At 43.3% G+C, this 18,308-nt stretch overlaps 1 protein-coding gene across 1 annotated transcript; it reads left to right on the top strand.

Annotated features, from left to right (window-relative positions):
- The first annotated feature begins 680 nt into the window (after positions 1-680).
- LOC311632444 (small EDRK-rich factor 2-like) lies at positions 681-18,277 on the top strand. The gene is made up of 4 exons (XM_084903950.1): positions 681-908; positions 16,081-16,505; positions 17,129-17,237; positions 17,935-18,277. Exons 2-4 carry the CDS (start codon positions 16,499-16,501, stop codon positions 17,996-17,998), a joined length of 180 nt encoding a protein of 59 aa, XP_084760076.1. The 5' UTR covers positions 681-908; positions 16,081-16,498; the 3' UTR covers positions 17,999-18,277.
- Positions 18,278-18,308: the final 31 nt, after the last annotated feature.

The following is an 18,308-nucleotide window of genomic DNA, read 5'->3' as shown; positions in this document are numbered from 1 at the left end:
GGGGCGTGGGAAGAGACTGAACATAAACTGTGCACCTGTGGATGAGGACAATGGGGTGTGGGGAAAGGGCAGAGGGTGGGGTGGAAACCTGGTGGAGGAGAGCAATGGTGAGGGGGGGAAAAAAGGAACATTTGTAATAATATGAACAATAAAAATTTATTAAAAAAAAAAATAAATAAATAAATAAATAAAAGCACATTCCAATTATAGAAACTTACCCAGTTGCAGAGATCTTAAAGAAAGCTAGAATGGCCCTGATGGGTTTGACTCAGTGGATAAAGCGTTGGCCTGTGGACTGAAATGTCCCAGGTTCGATTCCATTCAAAGGCATGTACCTTGGTTGTGGGCACATCCCCACTGGAAGGTGTGCAAGAGGCAGCTGATGGATGTTTCTCTCTCATCGACAATTCTAACTCTCTATTCCTCTCCCTTCCTCTTTGTAAAAAAAAAGTCAATAATATATATTATATATATATATATATATATATATATATATATATATATATATATTTATATAAAAAGCTAGAATGGAACCCCAAGTAGGTATTGAGCTTCAGTACTATTCTAGGGAGGGCGGAGCTTGACGATGGCGACTGAACAGTCGGACTTGTTCTGACTCTGGTCCCAGAACAGATAAAAGTAGCATCTGAGTCACTCAGGGAATGTTGATTGTCAGCTGAGGGGCAGCGGAGTTCTCAAGGAAGGTAGGGAGCGGTCCGCTGGACAGGATTTCCTGGCTGGGTGGCCAGCACTGCCGCGGCGGCGGCGGCGGTGGCGGCCGTGAGCTGGGGCTGCGGCTCGGAGGGTAGGCTGCGCCATCTTACCAGGAAAGGAGTAGCTTCTCTGAGGCCTGGAAAACCCACAGCGGAGTAGTCCATCCAGCAGCTGAGACGCCCGAATTGGCGCAGGTGCATGGATTCAAAGGAGCTCTTCGGTCACCCATGGAAAGGTCAGAGTTTGCGGGGATAGCCTGAGGAATCGCGGTCTCGTGGCACAGGCAGCTACGGTAGCCGGGGAGCTCCGGCCCCGCCTCCATGGAGCGCCCGCAAAGCTGAGCCCTAAGAAGGCTGCAGCGACATCTAGTGCTGGGTTTGGCGTAAGCTTCCCCAGAAGCAGGAATTTTTTAAAGAAACGCTAGGGGACACGGGACAGAGTGTTAAGAATCGCGGCTGTCCCGCCAAGATCCCCTTCACCCCCTAGCTTAGAAATACTAGGGAAGGACTGCCTAGTTGGGCATATCCGGGGAAATTGCAGGGGGAAATTGCCTTCCTGGAAACAAGGGATCGGAGCCAGAAGAGACAGTCTGGGAGCCAGCTGGCACCCTGCCAGCTAGAGCCATAGAGAAAGAAGGCCAGAGCAACCAAAATGACTGGGAGGTCAAACCGGTAACACTGACACCTAAGAGCTGAATTACAAACTGCCTTTTTTTTTTTCTCTTTTCTCTTTTCTTTTTTCTTTTAATTAATCAAAAATAAATGGACACAAATAACTAAGATATAGCCTACTAAAAATTAAGGATTACCTTACAATACTGAGGTGCAGTGGAAAGCTGGGAACTGCAAGACTGTCTGGTCCGAGAATCAGAAGTGCCAAATACATTAACAGAGGAAGTGAATGACCACTACTGGTCATTTTTATGCTAATTTTACTATTCTTTATTTTATTTTCATTTTTTACAGCTTTTATTTAATTTTCATTTTTCATATCTTTTACTTAAGAAACAATTTTTTTTCTTTTTTTCTTACTTGATTTTATGTCTCCAATTATTCCATTTTTCAATCTCTATCATCATTATTACTACTGCTATTTTGCAATTTTTGCTTCATTTTTTTCTTTTTTCTCTCTCTCTAGTACCATTTTATTTTTTCTTTATTTTACATTGTGAGTAACCTTCATTCTATTTTAATCTCTACTATAGCATCATTCAACCCTATCTCAACTCAACCTTTACACCATCACTCTCTTACTAAACTTTACCCTTTAGTCTACAGTTTATCCTATCCCTTTCTGGCTTTAGTTTTTCCTCTATTCTTTCTGTATACCCCCTGCTAAAGCTCTCACTATACTTATAGACCTAAGATCCAACCCCTGATCCAAGTGTATAAATACCAATCTCTGCACTATATTAACTAGTTAAAAAAAAAAAAAATCTGTTCTCCCCTCTAGCCTTTTCGCATTGTTTGTGTGAAGGTTGATTATTGTGAATTTTTATGCTTTTTAGTGAAATTGTTATGCTTATTCCTGTATTGTTATTGTTGCTTTGTATTTTTTTTTTAAATCCTCTGTTTTTGTTTGTTTCTTTTACTTCTGTATATCATAGCCTTACTTAATAATAGTAGATATTGTAGTTTGTATTAAGCTCCAAGTATTGTTACTGACATTGGCTTGGTTCAGAGGTTGTTCTATGGCAATTTTCTCCACATATATATAGTTTGTTTTCCATTTCTCTTTTAGTTTGCTTCTTCTCTCTCTCTCTCTCTCTCTCTCTCTCTCTCTCTCTCTCTCCCTCCCTCCCTCTTCTTTTTTTCCCCGTTTTCCAACTTCATTTTGTCATTACTTTTTTTTCTTCTTCTTTTTCTATCTCTTTATCCCTTTTTTTTAATTTACTTAATTTTTTTTAATTTTAATTTTAATTTTTTTTTTTAATTTTTCTTTATTTTATTTTTACCTTTCTTCCTTCTCTCCTATCCCCTAAGTTGCCTTTCTCTAGTGGTCACCTTTATTAGAGGTTATTAATATTGTAAATACATTCCTGTTAAGTGCCTCTTGTGTTGTACCTGGTAGTGTTGTATTTTGTACCTCAAAATCAACGCAGGAGAAGGAATACCACATAACCAGACATCCTGAAAAGAGAGGCCATGGGGAGACAAAAACATAGTCCACACGTGAAAGAAAACCAGGCATCACCAGAAAGGGAAGTAAACGAGTCAGAGGCAAGCAGCCTAACAGAGCAAGAATTCAGAGTAATGATCATAGGATGGCTAAAAAGAATGGAAGAGAAATTTGACAAAAGCCAAGAAGAAATGAGGAAGAACCATGAGGAAATGAAGAAGAGCCATGAGGAACTGAAGAAGAACCAAGAAGAAATGAAAAATGACATCGCTACCATGAAGAACTCAATAGAAAGCATCAAGAGTAGACTAGATGAAGCAGAGGACCGCATCAGTGAGGTAGAAGATAAGATGGAAAAAAATACCCAAGTAGAGCAACTTCTAGAAAAAAAGATTAAAAAGCAGGAGGAAAGCCTACGGGAGCTTTGGGACAATACAAAACAAAATAATATTCGAATAATAGGGGTTCCAGAAGGAAAGGAAACTGAGGTAGACATGGAAAAAGTATTTCAAGAAATAATGACAGAAAACTTTCCTGAAATAGAGAAGAAAAAACCCACACAAATCCAAGATGCTCGCAGAATCCCAAGCAAAATGGATCCCAGAAGACCGACGCCAAGACATATTATAATTAAATTGGCAAACACCAATGACAAAGTTAGAATCTTAAAAGCAGCCAGAGAGAGACAGAAAGTTACATATAAAGGAACCCCCATCAGACTAGCAACTGATTTCTCAACAGAAACCTATCAGGCCAGAAGGGAATGGGATGAAATATACAAAGTCATGCAAAGGAAGGGTCTGAATCCAAGAATTCTGTACCCAGCAAGGCTATCAATCAAAATTGAAGGGGAAATCAGGAGCTTCACAGACAAAAAAAGACTGAAGGAATTTATCTCCACCAAACCAGCAATACAAGAAATGCTAAAGGGTCTACTGTAAAAATAAAGAAATTAGAAGTGAAGAAGGAACATGGCTATAGAATAAAAATGGCGTTAAATGAGTACCTATCAATAATAACCTTAAATGTAAATGGATTAAATGCTCTAATCAAAAGACATAGCGTAACAGATTGGATAAGAAAACAAGACCCATACATCTGTTGTCTACAAGAAACCCACCTCAGAAAAAGAGATGCACACAGACTGAGGGTGAAGGGATGGAAAAAAGTTTTCCAGGCAAATGGAAATGAAAAAAAAGCTGGGGTAGCAATACTTATATCTGACAAATTAGATCTCAGAGTGAAGGACATAACAAGAGATAATGAAGGCCACTTCATTATAATAAAGGGAACAATCCAACAAGAAGAAATAACCCTGGTAAATATATATGCACCCAATACAGGAGCAACCAAATACATTAAAAAACTGCTGGAGGACATTAAGGGAGAGATTAATAGCAATACAATCATAGTAGGAGATTTTAATACCCCACTGTCACCCTTCGACAAATCATCTACACAGGGCAGAGAATCCAAGATGGCTGCTCGGGTAGGCACCTAGCTGCAGCCGCACGCAACAATTTCAATAAAATACAACTAAAATATAAAATGGACATTACCCAGAACTACAGGAAAGTCAACTGACTGGAAATTCTACAACGAGAAGCAAGGAGAAAACCAGAAGGAAGCGCGGAGGAGCTATAAAAGCCCAAGGTACGGAGACACGCGGCGCGCGCGGAGAGGACGGAGCTGGAGAGGAGGGAGGCCGAGTGCCTGGCTGGCGTTCCCTAGCGGGAAGGAGATAAACACTCGGACTGTGCTGGGCCCCCAACTGCTCTGAACCCCCATTCTAGGCCAGACCCTGGGGACCCAGGCTCATCCAGAGGGAGCTGGGCTGTAAGACGGAACCCGGGGAAGCAGCGAAAGGAGGTCCCAGAGGCGCGCACACAGCGCGCAGAGAAGGGACAGCTGACTGCACTGGCGGGAAGGAGACAGGGGCTCCAGACTGCTCTGAACGCCATCTCCAACTCCACTTCCAACTGAACTGAACCCCAGCTTCGGGGCCCATTGCGGGAGAGCCTACACTGTTTGGTAGCAGGCGAAAATCGAGGGCACCTTTCTCTCAGAGGTGCTTGCAACCAGTACTGAAGGACCCTGAGTCTCAGGAGTCGCATAGGGCGGGGCTGACGGAAGCCGAGGCTGTAGGCTCCACCCTGAAACCCCGCCCCATCAGAAAAGCTGCCTGCGAAAATGCCTAAACCAAATAGATCACAAACGAAAGAAATGGAGGACAAAAAGCGACTGGATATAGAGTTCAAAACCACACTTATAAGGTTTTTCAAGAGTCTCCTAGAAAAGGCCGATAAAATAAATGAGACCTATGAAGATATAAAAAGGGATCAACAAGAAATGCTAAGGGATCAACAAGAAATAAAGAATACATTGTCTGAAATAAAAAATATTATACAGAGTCCTAAAAACAGAATGGAAGATCGCAAGATTCAAGTCAAAGATTTGGAACATAAAGAGCCAGAAGACACTCCTCTGCAGAAGCTAGAATGCAAGAGAATCCAGAAAATTGAAGATAATGTAAGAAACCTCTGGGACAACTTCAAACGATCCAACATCAGAATCATGGGGGTCCCAGAAGATGAGAGAGAGCAAGATATCGAAAACATACTGAAAGAAATAGTGACAGAAAACTTCCCCCACCTGGGGAAAGAATTGGACTTACAAGTCCAGGAAGCACACAGAACTCCAAATAAGAGGAATCCAAAAAGGACCACACCGAGACAAATCATAATTAAGATTCCAAGAGCAAAGGACAAAGAGAGAATATTAAAAGCAGCAAGAGCTAAGCAGGTGGTTACCTATAAAGGAGCACCTATACGATTGTCAGCTGATTTCTCAACAGAAACCATGCAGGCCAGACGGGAATGGCAAGAAATATTCAAGGTGATGAATAGTAAGAACCTACAGCCAAAAATACTCTACCCAGCAAAGCTATCACTCAGAATCGAAGGTCAGATAAAGAGCTTCACTAATAAAAAAAAGCTAAAGGAGTTCATCACCACCAAACCAGAATTATATGAATTGCTGAAGGGGGTTCTTTCAGAAGAGAAAGTAAATAAAGATAAAAATTATGAACAACAAATACGTAACTATCAACAAGTGAATCTAAAAACCAAGGAAATTAAAAAAAAATCTGATGAACAATATTAACTGTTGAATATAATAGAATCAGAGGTATGGAAGGGGAGTGAACTGATGATTCTTGGGGAAAAGGGGAGAGGGGAATGTGGGAAGAGACTGAACATAAACTGTGCACCTATGGATGAGGACAATGGGGAGTGGGGAAAGGGCAGAGGGTGGGGTAGGAAGGGGGGGGAAAGGAACACTTGTAATAATACGAACAATAAAAATTTATTTTTAAAAAAATCACCTAAACAAAAAATCAGCAAAGAAATATCAATCCTAAATGACTCACTAGACCAGATGGAATTAATTGACCTCTTCAGGACACTCGACCCCAAAGCCACAGAATATACATTCTTCTCAAGTGCACATGGGACATTCTCAAAGATAGACCACATTTTGGGACATAGGCAAAGTCTCTTTAAATTCAAGAAGATAGAAATCATATCAAGTATCTTCTCAGACCATAATGGCATAAAACTGGAAATTAACTACAATAAAAATAATCCAAAGAAATCAAACACATGGAGACTAAACAGCTTGCTGTTAAACAAGGACTGGGTTACCAGAGAAATCAAGGAAGAAATTAAAAACATCCTGGCAACAAATGACAATGAAAACACAACAATCCAAAACCTATGGGACACAGCAAAAGCAGTTTTGAGAGGGAAGTTCATATCCTTACAAGCCTATAGCAAAAAACTAGAAAAAATGGTAACAGATGATCTAACTCTACAACTCAAAGAGTTAGAAAAGGAGCAACAAGAAAAGCCCAGTGTAAGCAGAAGGAAGGAAATAACAAAAATCAGAGCACAGATAAATGACATAGAGACCAAAAAAACAATACATAAGATCAACAAAACCAAGAGCTGGTTCTTTGAAAGAATAAACAAGATAGATGGACCTCTAGCCAGGCTAACCAAGAAACAAAGAGAGAGAACCCAAATAAACAAAATCAGAAATGAAAGAGGTGAAATAACAACAGACCCCACCGAAATACAACGGATTGTTACAAAATACTATGAACAACTCTATTCCAACAAACTGAACAACCTGGAGGAAATGGACATATTCCTAGAAAAATACAAACTTCCAAAACTCAATCAGGAAGAATCTAAAAATCTCAATAGACCAGTGACTTGGGAAGAAATTGAAACAGTCATCAAAAAGCTTCCAGCAAACAAAAGCCCAGGGCCAGATGGCTTCACAGGAGAGTTTTACCAAACATTCAAGGAAGAACTAAAACCTATCCTCTTCAGACTATTCCAAAAAATCCAAGAGGAAGGAACACTTCCAAACTCCTTCTATGAAGCCAGCATCACCCTAATACCAAAACCAGATAAAGACAACTCAATGAAAGAGAATTACAGGCCAATATCCCTCATGAACATAGATGCCAAAATCCTCAACAAAATTCTAGCAAATCAGCTCCAGCAGAGCATCACAAAGATCATACACCATGACCAAGTAGGATTTATTCCAGGAATGCAAGGTTGGTACAATATCCGCAAATCAATAAACGTGATACATCACATAAACAAGTTGAAAGATAAAAATCATATAGTCATATCAATTGATGCAGAAAAAGCATTTGATAAAATCCAACACCCTTTCCTGATAAAAACTCTCAACAAGGTGGGAGTACAAGGATCATACCTCAATATAATAAAAGCTATATATGATAAACCCACAGCCAACATCATACTCAATGGGCAAAAACTAAAACCATTCCCTCTAAGAACAGGAACAAGACAGGGATGCCCACTATCGCCACTCCTCTTTGACATAGTACTGGAAGTACTAGCCATTGCAATTAGACAAGAGGAGGAAATAAAAGGCATCCAAATTGGAAAAGAAGAAGTAAAGTTATCCTTATTTGCAGATGACATGATATTGTATATAAAAAACCCAAAAGGCTCCATTAAAAAACTAATTGGCTTAATAAATGAATTTGGCAATGTATCAGGATACAAAATTAACACCAAGAAATCTATGGCATTTCTATACACCAACAGCGAATGTATAGAAACAGAGACTAAAAAAGCAATTCCATTTACCATCACACCAAAAAAATTAAGATACCTAGGAATAAATTTAACTAAGGAAGTAAAGGACCTATATGCAGAAAACTACACGACACTGAAAAAAGAGATAGAGGAAGATGTAAACAGATGGAAGAACATACCATGTTCATGGATTGGTAGAATCAACATCATCAAAATGTCCATACTTCCTAAAGCAATCTATAGGTTCAATGCACTGCCCATTAAAATACCAACGGCATATTTCACTGACCTAGAAAGAACTCTCCAAAAGTTCATTTTGAACAATAAAAGACCCCGAATAGCCACAGCAATCCTGAGAAAGAAGAGTAAAGTAGGAGGGATCTCAATACCAGACTTTAAACTGTATTACAAAGCCACTGTTCTCAAAACAGCCTGGTACTGGCACAAAAACAGACATATAGATCAATGGAATCGAATCGAGAACCCAGATATCAACCCAAATCACTATGCTCAATTAATATTTGACAAAGGATGCACAAATATACAATGGAGTCAAGACAGTCTCTTCAATAAATGGTGTTGGGAAAATTGGACAGATACATGCAAAAGAATGAAACTAGATCACCAACTTACACCATACACAAAAATAAACTCAAAATGGATACAGGACTTAAACATCAGACGGGAAACCATAAAAATACTAGAAGCATCCACAGGCAACAAAATCTCAGACGTATGCCAAAAGAACTTCTTCACTGATACTACCCCTAGGGCAATGGAAGCTAAAGAGAAAATAAACAAATGGGACTACATCAACATAAAAAGCTTTTTTACAGCAAAAGAAACCATCAACAAAACAACAAGAAAGCCCACTGGGTGGGAGAGCATATTTGCAAATGTTACCACTGATAAAGGTTTAATCTCCAACATCTACAAACAGCTTATACAACTAAATAAAAGGAAGATGAATGATCCAATTAAAAAATGGGCAATGGACCTAAATAGAATATTTTCAAAAGAAGACAGAAGGAAGGGCAAAAGGCACATGAAAACATGCTCAAAGGCACTAATTATCCGAGAGATGCAAATCAAAAGAACAATGCGGTACCATCTCACACCTGTCAGAATGGCCAACATCAACAAATCAACAAACGACAAGTGTTGGCGAGGTTGCGGAGAAAAAGGAACCCTTGTGCACTGCTGGTGGGAATGCAGACTGGTGCAACCACTGTGGAGAACAGTGTGGAGTTTCCTCAAAAAACTGAAAATGGAACTCCCATTTGACCCAGTAATCCCACTCCTAGGAATATATCCCAAGAAACTAGAAACACCAATCAGTAAGGATATATGCACCCCTATGTTCATAGCAGCACAATCTACAATAGCCAGAATTTGGAAACAGCCTAGGTGTCCGTCAGCAGATGATTGGATCCAAAAACTATGGTACATCTACACAATGGAATACTATGCTGCCATAAAAAAGAAGGAATTCTCATCATTTGCAGCAACCTGGATGGAATTGGAGAACATCATGCTGAGTGAAATGAGCCAATCAATGAAAGAGAAACACCACATGACCTCACTCATTTGTGGATAATAAAGAACATTATAAACTGATGAACCAAAAGATAGATATAGAGACACTATATCAACAAGTAGACTGTCAAATTACAGCGGGGAGGGGAGGAAGATCTGGGGGAGATAATAGATCAACCGAAGAACTTGTATACATGCATGTAAGTACAACCAATGGACACAAAACTCTGGGGAGGGAGGGGATGTGTGGGAGGGAGGGAGGGGGTCAAAAAAAAATCAATAAAATATATTAAAAAATATATATATACGGACGAAAAGGAAAAAAAAAAGACATTTTCCATGTATGCATGCAACCTATTTCTATAGAGTTATTAATTTGGGTCTTCTCGTCCCTTCCTCATCCTCCTCATCACCACATGCTTTGGAACTAGAGATTCTGTCCTTGGAACATGGGAATGTTTCTCTCCTTATCAGAATCTGCTAGGCCTGCAGCCCTGTGGCTCTGGGGTGTCGCTCAGCACTGAGAGAGTTCACCTGCTTGGGAGCCACATGTTCTCCCATGGTCCCGACGCTGCTGCATTGAGGGTACACTTTGACATATAGCCCCAGCATAAGAACTTGAAACCCTGTATAATCTAGCAAGAGTAGGGCCATCCAGATTTTCCAAGAGTAGCCTATACTCTGCTATAGATTATTAGCTCTTTGCATCTGAACTTCTGTCCAAAGGGCGAGGGAGAACTAGGAAGGAACACTTGATGGGAACAGATAAACAGCTGGAGTTTTAGTTAAGCAGGGAGTGAGAAGCAGAGAAGAGAATTGCAAGCGGGAAGGGCTGGAAACTTGCATTATCCCCTAGTGCCTGTGGTCCGCAAAGTGCGGCTCTGTTGACTAATGGGTTTGCTGACCACTGGCCTAGTGTCTCTCACAGGAGAGGAGAGAAATAGAACTGATGAATGCTCGCATAATATAATACAAATACAGTTCATCTGAGCCAAGAGAGAAGCAGAGGTATGTGGGAGGAGGTGCTGTTTTGAGAGCTCACCTTTGCTCATGTTCACAGAAGTAGGTAAGATGGGGAGGAGGTGCTTGGTGGAGGCAAGGAGCTACTCAGGAGCACCAGTGCTCAGGAATGAGATACCATCACCCAGGTCAGAAGCCCAAGGTGATGTGGTGCCTTAGCTCCCCTCCTCAGCATTTCCTGATCCATATTTAGTAGCTCTTCAAGAATGGAGACCTCAGCCAGCCCTGAGCCTTCCAGGACTTAGAACCTGCCCCAATGCAAAAACCACCTTTTCTGTGGGGATAACTCTAGCCCACACTCTTTCTGCATTCTTCTCCTATCCTAGGTATCTTTGTCTCTGGATCTGTTCCTGGAGATTTATTTGTTTCTTTCTATCAACACTTCTCTCAGTGCAGACTTATGGTTCACTGGGGGAGAGGAACTGTACTGGGGAGAGGGGCGTGAGGTGAGAAGGATGGTAAATGAAGAGTTTCTAAAAGATCAGTACCAAGACCTCTTTCTCATTCTACTCTCTCTGCCCAGGCTATCTCATTCCTTACCATGTTGGTTTTGTTTTGAATGTTTTTATTGATTTCAGAGAGATATAGGGAGAGAGAGAAAGAGAGCGAGCGAGCTAGAAACATGTTCCTGACTAGGGATCAAACCCACAACTCAGGCATATGCCCTGACCGAGATCTCCTGGTTCATGGGTCAATGCTCAATCACTGAGCCACATGGGCTGGGCTATGATAGGTTTTAAATTAAATATTTATTTATTTTTATGAAAGTTACTCATGTACGTACATGTTCTTTATTATACATTCTTTATTACTTACAATGGGGGCATGGGTGTGGGGTGGAAGAGATCAATGGGGGGAAAAGGGTGACATTTGTAATACTTTCAACAATAAAAAAATATTTATAACAAAGTAATCCCTTATTCCACTCTGCTTCCCAGTGCTTAAAGGAGATTACACCTCTTAGCTGACTCTTCTGGCATTTATTGATTTTTTCTAAATATCATGCCATTTCTTGGTTTTTAAGTCTTAGATTTAAAAAAAAAATATATATATATATTTATATATATATATATACATATATATAAATATATATACACACACACACACACACACATATATATATATATATATATATATATATATATATATATATATATTATTTTAGAGAGGAGGGGAGAAGGAAAGAGAGATAGAAACATCAACAATGAGAGAGAATCATTGATTGGCTGCCTCCTACATGCCTCACTCTGGGTTTCAAGCCTGCAACCCTAGCATGTGCCCTGACCAGGAACTGAACCGTGACCTCCTAATTCATAGTTCGATGCTCACCTTCTGAGCCCTGCCAGCTGGGTAAGTTTCAAATATACACTGACTTCTATTTTTAATATGAGTATTTCATGCTCTCATCCTCCACATCAATATGCTTGTACTTTCTCTCTATTCTCCTAATATAGTAATGTTACTTTTGTTAAATCAATACTGAATGTGTTTACATCTTATGAATGTGTAAATGTTATTTTCAAGCTGTAACAATGCACTCTTTACATTTCCTTTCTTGTATGTTTTCCCCTGAAATGAATAATTCTTTTAAAATTTATTTACATAATTATCTATGTACTTATCAATTAATTCTCATACTCTCTTCTAGAAATCTCTCAATATGTTCAGATACAATCAAATAGTTTATCGGTTTTATCATTTCCCCTTTTCCCCTTAAATATATGCCTCCAAAACCTTTCACCTTTCTGTTCCAATCTGATATGGTTGTTCTCTAAGTCTTCTACAAAGCTATAGGTCTTGGATGCTTCACCAGCAACAAGCATGTATCATTAATTTATCTCCTAGGTTGGATACTCTTTTCCCTGATTTCTATGACTTTTAAAAAAATATATATATTTTACCGATTTTTTTACAGAGAGGAGGGAAGAGGGATAGAGAGCTGGAAACATTGATGAAAGAGAAACATCGACCAGCTGCCTCCTGCACACCCACTACCGGGGATGTGCCCACAACCAAGATACATGCCCTTGACTGGAATCGAATCTGGGATATTTCAGTCTGCAGGCCAACACTCTACCCACTGAGCCAAACCAGTTTCGGTTCTATGACTTTTGTTTACTCTCTCATTTTGGTGGAGTACATCTCCAATAGCTTCCTCAAAGGGGTGCATGGTAGATAATTTGAGACTACAAATTCTCATAATTAGCTCAGCCAATATGGCTCAGTGGTTGAGCATTGACCCATGAAGCAGGAGGTGATGGTTTAATTCATGGTCAAGGCATGTGCTCAGGTGGCAGGCTTGATCCCAAGTAGGGGGTATTTAGAGACAGCTGATGGGATTGATGCTTCTATCTTTTTATCCCTCTCCCTTCCTCTCTCTAAAATAAATAAAAATATTTCTAAATTTTTTTCAAATAATTAACTGATAGCTTGGCTGGGTGGAAAAGTCTAGGTTGTTAGTTATTTTTCTTCAGATATTTGATGGCATTGCTCCATTGTCTTCTGGATACCAGTGTTGCTGCTGACAAGTCTGAAGTCATTGTGATTATCCATCCTTTGTGACCTGTTTAATGTCTCAGAAGCCTTTGGGGTATTCTCTTTGACTCCAGTGTTCTGATATGTGGTAGATCTTTTCTCATTCCATGTGCTGAGCACTCAGTGGATACCCTCAATTTTTGTTTTACTTCCCACTCATTCTGAAATTCATATAAATCAATGCTGGAGATTCCTGAGTTGACTCTATAATTTTCTTTCCCCCTCTCCTATTATTTACCACTTTTTTGTCCAGTTTTCTAGAATATTTTTTCTTGTTTATTATTGATTTGAGTAAGATCCATTTTTGTTGTTCCACTTATTTAGTTAATTCTTGTATGTGGCCTGACAAGGGATTGAACATAAAATCTTTTTTTTTTTTTTTAAATATATTTTATTGTTTTGTGTTTTTTTTTACAGAGAGGAAGGGAGAGGGACAGATAGAAACATCGATGAGAGAGAATCATCCATCAGCTGCCTCTTGCACACCCCCTACTGGGGATATGCCCGCAACCAAGGTACATGCCCTTGACCGGAATCGAACCCGGGACCCTTCAGTCCCCAAGCCGACGCTCTATCCATTGAGCCAAACCGGTCTCGGCATACTTCTCTAACACTTGTTAGTTTTGCTTTTTAAGAAAGAGAGGGTAGTTTGGCTCAGTGGACAGAGCGTTGGCCTGCGAACTGAAAGGTCCCAGGTTCGATTTCGGTCAAGGGCATGTACCTTGGTTGCGGGCACGTCCCTGGTGGGGGGTGTGCAGGAGGCAGCTGGTCGATGTTTCTCTCCCATTGATGTTTCTAGCTTTCTGTCTTTCTCCCTTCCTCTCTGTAAAAAAATCAATAAAATATATTTTAAAGAAAGGAAGGAAGGAAGGAAGGAAGGAAGGAAGGAAGGAAGGAAGGAGGAAGGAAGGAAGGAAGGAAGGAAGGAAGGAGGAAGGAGGAAGGAGGAAGGAAGGAAGGAAGGAAGGAAGGAAGGAAGGAGGAAGGAAGGAAGGAAGGAAGGAGGAAGGAAGGAAGGAAGGAAGGAAGGAAGGAGGAAGGAGGAAGGAAGGAAGGAAGGAAGGAAGGAAGGAGGAAGGAAGGAAGGAAGGAAGGAAGGAGGAAGGAGGAAGGAAGGAAGGAAGGAAGGAAGGAAGGAAGGAGGAAGGAAGGAAGGGCAGGCCCTGGCTGAGAGGCTGGGTTGGCTGTAGCACCCTCCCTTTCACCAAAATGTTGCGGATTTGATTGTGAGAACAGGAAGCAACCAATCAATGTTTCTCTCACATATCTGTTTCACTCTAAAAAAAAAAAAAAATAGTAAAAACATATCTTTGTGTTAGGATAAAAAGAAAAAAAAGGAGAGGCAACCTGGGCGTGTACCCTGACCAGGAAACCAACCTGTGACCTTTCAGCACACAAGGATGATGCTCAACCACACCAGCCAGGGCATCAGCATATTTAACAATGGTATTTTGGGGTAGAATTTGATAATATGTTTCATTTAAAAATATATATTTTATTGATTTTTTTACAGAGAGGAAGGGAGAGGGATAGAGAGTTAGAAACATCCATGAGAGAGAAACATCAATCAGCTGCCTCCTGCACTGGGCATGTGCCCGCAAGCAAAGTACATGCCCTTGACTAGAATCAAACCTGGACCCATGAGTCCGCAGACTGACGCTCTATCCACTGAGCCAAACTGGTTAGGACTGTTTCATTTTTATTGCATTTATTTTTATAGTTACTTTCTGCTTTTGGACAAGTGATACTGATTTTAAATTTCTAAAGGAATATGAGGTTTGACTTACATGCTTTATTTAAGACGTATACAAAAATTAAGTAATAGACAGTGATTCAAGTGATTCTTAGGTGTGGCAAAAATAACGAGATGGCACTGAGGTTTATTGCTTTCCCATCAACTCTATGTTGAGGGAGAAGCCGGTTTGAGGTTCCAGCCTCAAGTGGGTTCTGCCATGGGAACTAGTTGGACAAAATCACAAGTTAAAATTCACAACCACCCTGCCCGTGTGGCTCTGTTGGAGTGTCCTCCTGTGCACTGAAAGGTTGCAGGTTCGATTCTGGGTCAGGGAACATACTCAGGTTGAGGGTTATATCCCCAGTAGAGCAAGGGTTATTTCTCCCCTCCCCTCCCCTCCCCTCCCCTCCCCTCCCCTCCCCTCCCCTCCCCTCCCCTCTTCTCCCCTCCCCTCCCCTCTCTCCCTCTCTCTCACCAATAAAAACATACCCTCCAGTGAGGATTTAAAAAATCACAATTAGTTCTTTCCTGTGATGTTTCCTAAGCATTTCTCCTTTAAAAAATTTTTTTAATTGATTTTTTACAGAGAGGAAAGACGAGGGATAGAGAGCTAGAAACATCAATGAGAGAGAAACATTTGACTACTGCCCCCAGCATACCCCCTATCTATTGTAGGATATGCCCGCAACCACAATACATGCCCTTGACCGGAATCCAACCTTGGACCCTTCAGTCTGCACCGACGCTCTACCGCTGAGCCAAACCGGTTTCGGCCATTTCTTCTTTTTGCAAAGAATTCCCCAGGGCCGGTGGGGAGTTTTGTAGATGTATGGAGCTAGGAATGAGAATAGTTTAGTGGGAAACGGAAGCTTCACGCCCCATTCAACTGCCTGCTAAACACCGTGTGTGGCCGGTGGAGACAGTGCAGGGAGAAAACGGAGAAATGTAAATTTTCGAATCTCTCGGTCCCGTATCCAACTCCACAGTCTGATTTTGGGCGTCCTCCAATGCTTCTAAGCCATCGCATCTTCCCAGTTCACGTTTCTGTGGGGAGATGGACAAGACCAAAGCTTGAGGACCTACGGGCGTGGCAGCGAATTCCTGAATTAGAGGGGTGTGGGGTGGCGGGACAATGTGGTTGGAATGGGGTCTCTGAAGCTGCGGTTTGTGAACGAATTTACACAGGTGGGCAACGCAAGTGGCTAACTAGGCGGTGGGGGGATTCTAACTCAAGGATCTGATAAGAGAACCGGCGGGACCTTTTCGCTTCCGTCCCTCCAGCCCCCTGTCCTACAGCCCCCACCATTCCCTCCGGGAGAGATGGTCGCTGTCCCGAGCCGTCCCCGCATGAGGTCACTGCCACTTCACGTGCTCCAGCCCGCGGAAGCGCCACATCGCCAGCCGCGCCCCTCGCCACACCCCGCCCACCCGCCCTCGTGACCGGCCTACTTTCTCCCGCCCGCCCCGCTCGGAAGCCCCGCCCTCCGCGCGCCGGGCCAGCGAACTTCCGCCCCGGCCCACTTTCCAGCGTGGCCCTCGGCCCCACGTGCTTCCTCCTGCCCAATGGAAGCCGGCGCCGGGCGCCAAGGGGCGGGGCGGAAAGAACGGCTCCGTTACGCCGCGAGAAAGGGGCGGGGCCTGTAACCTCAGAGCGAACGAAGGGACGTAACGGAGGCAGGTCGGAGCCGCTGCCGTCGCCATGACCCGTGAGCGCTGTGCCCCTCTCCTCTGGCCCTTTTTCCCGTGCCCACCCCGAGCGGCGCCGCCGAGTGCCGGCGCGGGCCTCCTCCTGGGTCCCCCAGCGAGGCCCCTTTCCGGGAGCGCCCTTAGCGACCCTCACCCTCGGAGCCCGGAGCCCGGCCCTTGCCCACCGCCACTTCTGGGGAAACACCCGCCCCCCCGCCCGCCCGCCCGCACGGGTCCGGCCCAGGGCCTCCCGGACCTCCCGCGGCGTGGGGAGAAGCCCTGAGTCTGGGGGAGGCCCAGAGCCCCTTACTCCAAGTCTCGGCCCAGCCCCCACAGGGACCCGGACCGTTCACACCCCCCCGCCCCACCTCCGGTCTGGGAGCTCACGCCGCCCCGAACCTCCAAACACGCCTCCCGCGGGCCCCTCGGGACGGTCTTTTCTCCACTGCAGTTTGCCCTGCCCCGTGGCAGCTCGGCCCCCTTCGCCCCACCCCGCCCCCCATCAGCCTCAGCCCCGGCCTGGGCCGGTGTCGGCACCCGGTGGATGAGGTCTTGGACCCCCACGGTGACCGGGGAGGTTGGAGAGTCGTCGGTGTGTGGCCGGGAAGGCCCCCGCGGCTCACCGTTCACCTTTTTTCTTTAGGCGGTAACCAGCGCGAGCTCGCCCGCCAGAAGAACATGAAAAAGCAGAGCGACTCGGGTAAAGGGAAGCGCCGAGATGACGGGCTTTCTGCTGCCGCCCGCAAGCAGAGGTAGCCCCTGGGAGGGGAGGGACGCTGGTGGGGCGAGGACTTGGGTTGGACCAGAAACAGAACTGTCGGGTCTAGTAATAATTAATGTCGTTTTAAACATTCGTTTAAAATCTTGCTTGGCTTTGACTTGTATTGACATAACCTTCAAACACGTGGTATCTACAGAACGTGTGAAGTGCAATTAACAAGTTTTGCTTGAAAAAGTTTGTGTTTGGTTTGGTTTTTGTTGTAAAACTAGGGCTAAGAAGATGGGGGATGAAGAGCATATTCGGCACTGCATGCTTTACGAGTTCCAATTAGGAAGAAAAGCAAGTGAGGCTGCAGAAAACATCTGTAGTGCTCTTGGTCAAGATGCAGTTAGCACCAGAAAATGCCAGCGTTGGTTTGAGAAATTTCGAGAGGGAAATTTTTCGTTAGATGACAAGAGTGGTAGAGGCCGTGTGTCCAATTTTGATCAAGAAGCTCTTCAAGCTCTTTTGGTGCAAAATCCTCAAATTACACAACAGGAGCTTGCGACAACGTTAAATTGTTCACAAAAACAATTTCCAATCAATTGCGTGCACTTGGGAATACAGCAGCCACACGCTGAAGTTTTGTGCCATCCACTTCCATCTTATCCTTTGTGCCCTACATCCCCCTGCATCTTGTCCCTTTTGCCCTCTGGTACCTCCCAGTGCCCCATCATCTCTACCCCTAGGGACTCGGAGATCATGCAGCAGAAGCAGAAAAAGGCAAGCGAGAAGAAGGAGGAACCCAAGTAGCTTTGTGGCTTCGTGTCCAACCTTCTTGCCCTTCGCCTGTGTGCCTGGAGCCAGTCCCACCACGCTCGCGTTTCCTCCTGTAGTGCTCACAGGTCCCAGCACCGATGGCATTCCCTTTGCCCCGAGTCTGCAGCGGGCCCCTTTTGTGCTTCCTTCCCCTCAGGTAGCCTCTCTCCCCCTGGGCCACGCCTGGGGGTGAGAGGGTTACCACTTCCCAGTGTTTTTTTATTCCTGTGGGGCTCACCCCAAAGTATTAAAAGTAGCTTTGTAATTCCTTGAGCGACTGGTTTGACTGGGGATTTGGGGGGAT

The sequence above is a fragment of the Pipistrellus hanaki genome (assembly GCF_964339955.1).
Source record: "Pipistrellus hanaki genome assembly, chromosome: 1".
NCBI classification, from domain to species: domain Eukaryota; kingdom Metazoa; phylum Chordata; class Mammalia; order Chiroptera; family Vespertilionidae; genus Pipistrellus; species Pipistrellus hanaki.
This window is presented reverse-complemented; position numbering and strand designations above follow the sequence as displayed.

What these genes read in the sequence shown, in the direction of transcription:
- LOC311632444 (XM_084903950.1), top strand. An exon ending in GCTGCCGCCCGCAAGCAGAG is followed by an intron (nt 17,238 to 17,934) that starts GTAGCCCCTGGG and finishes CTCTACCCCTAG; the next exon opens with GGACTCGGAGATCATGCAGC.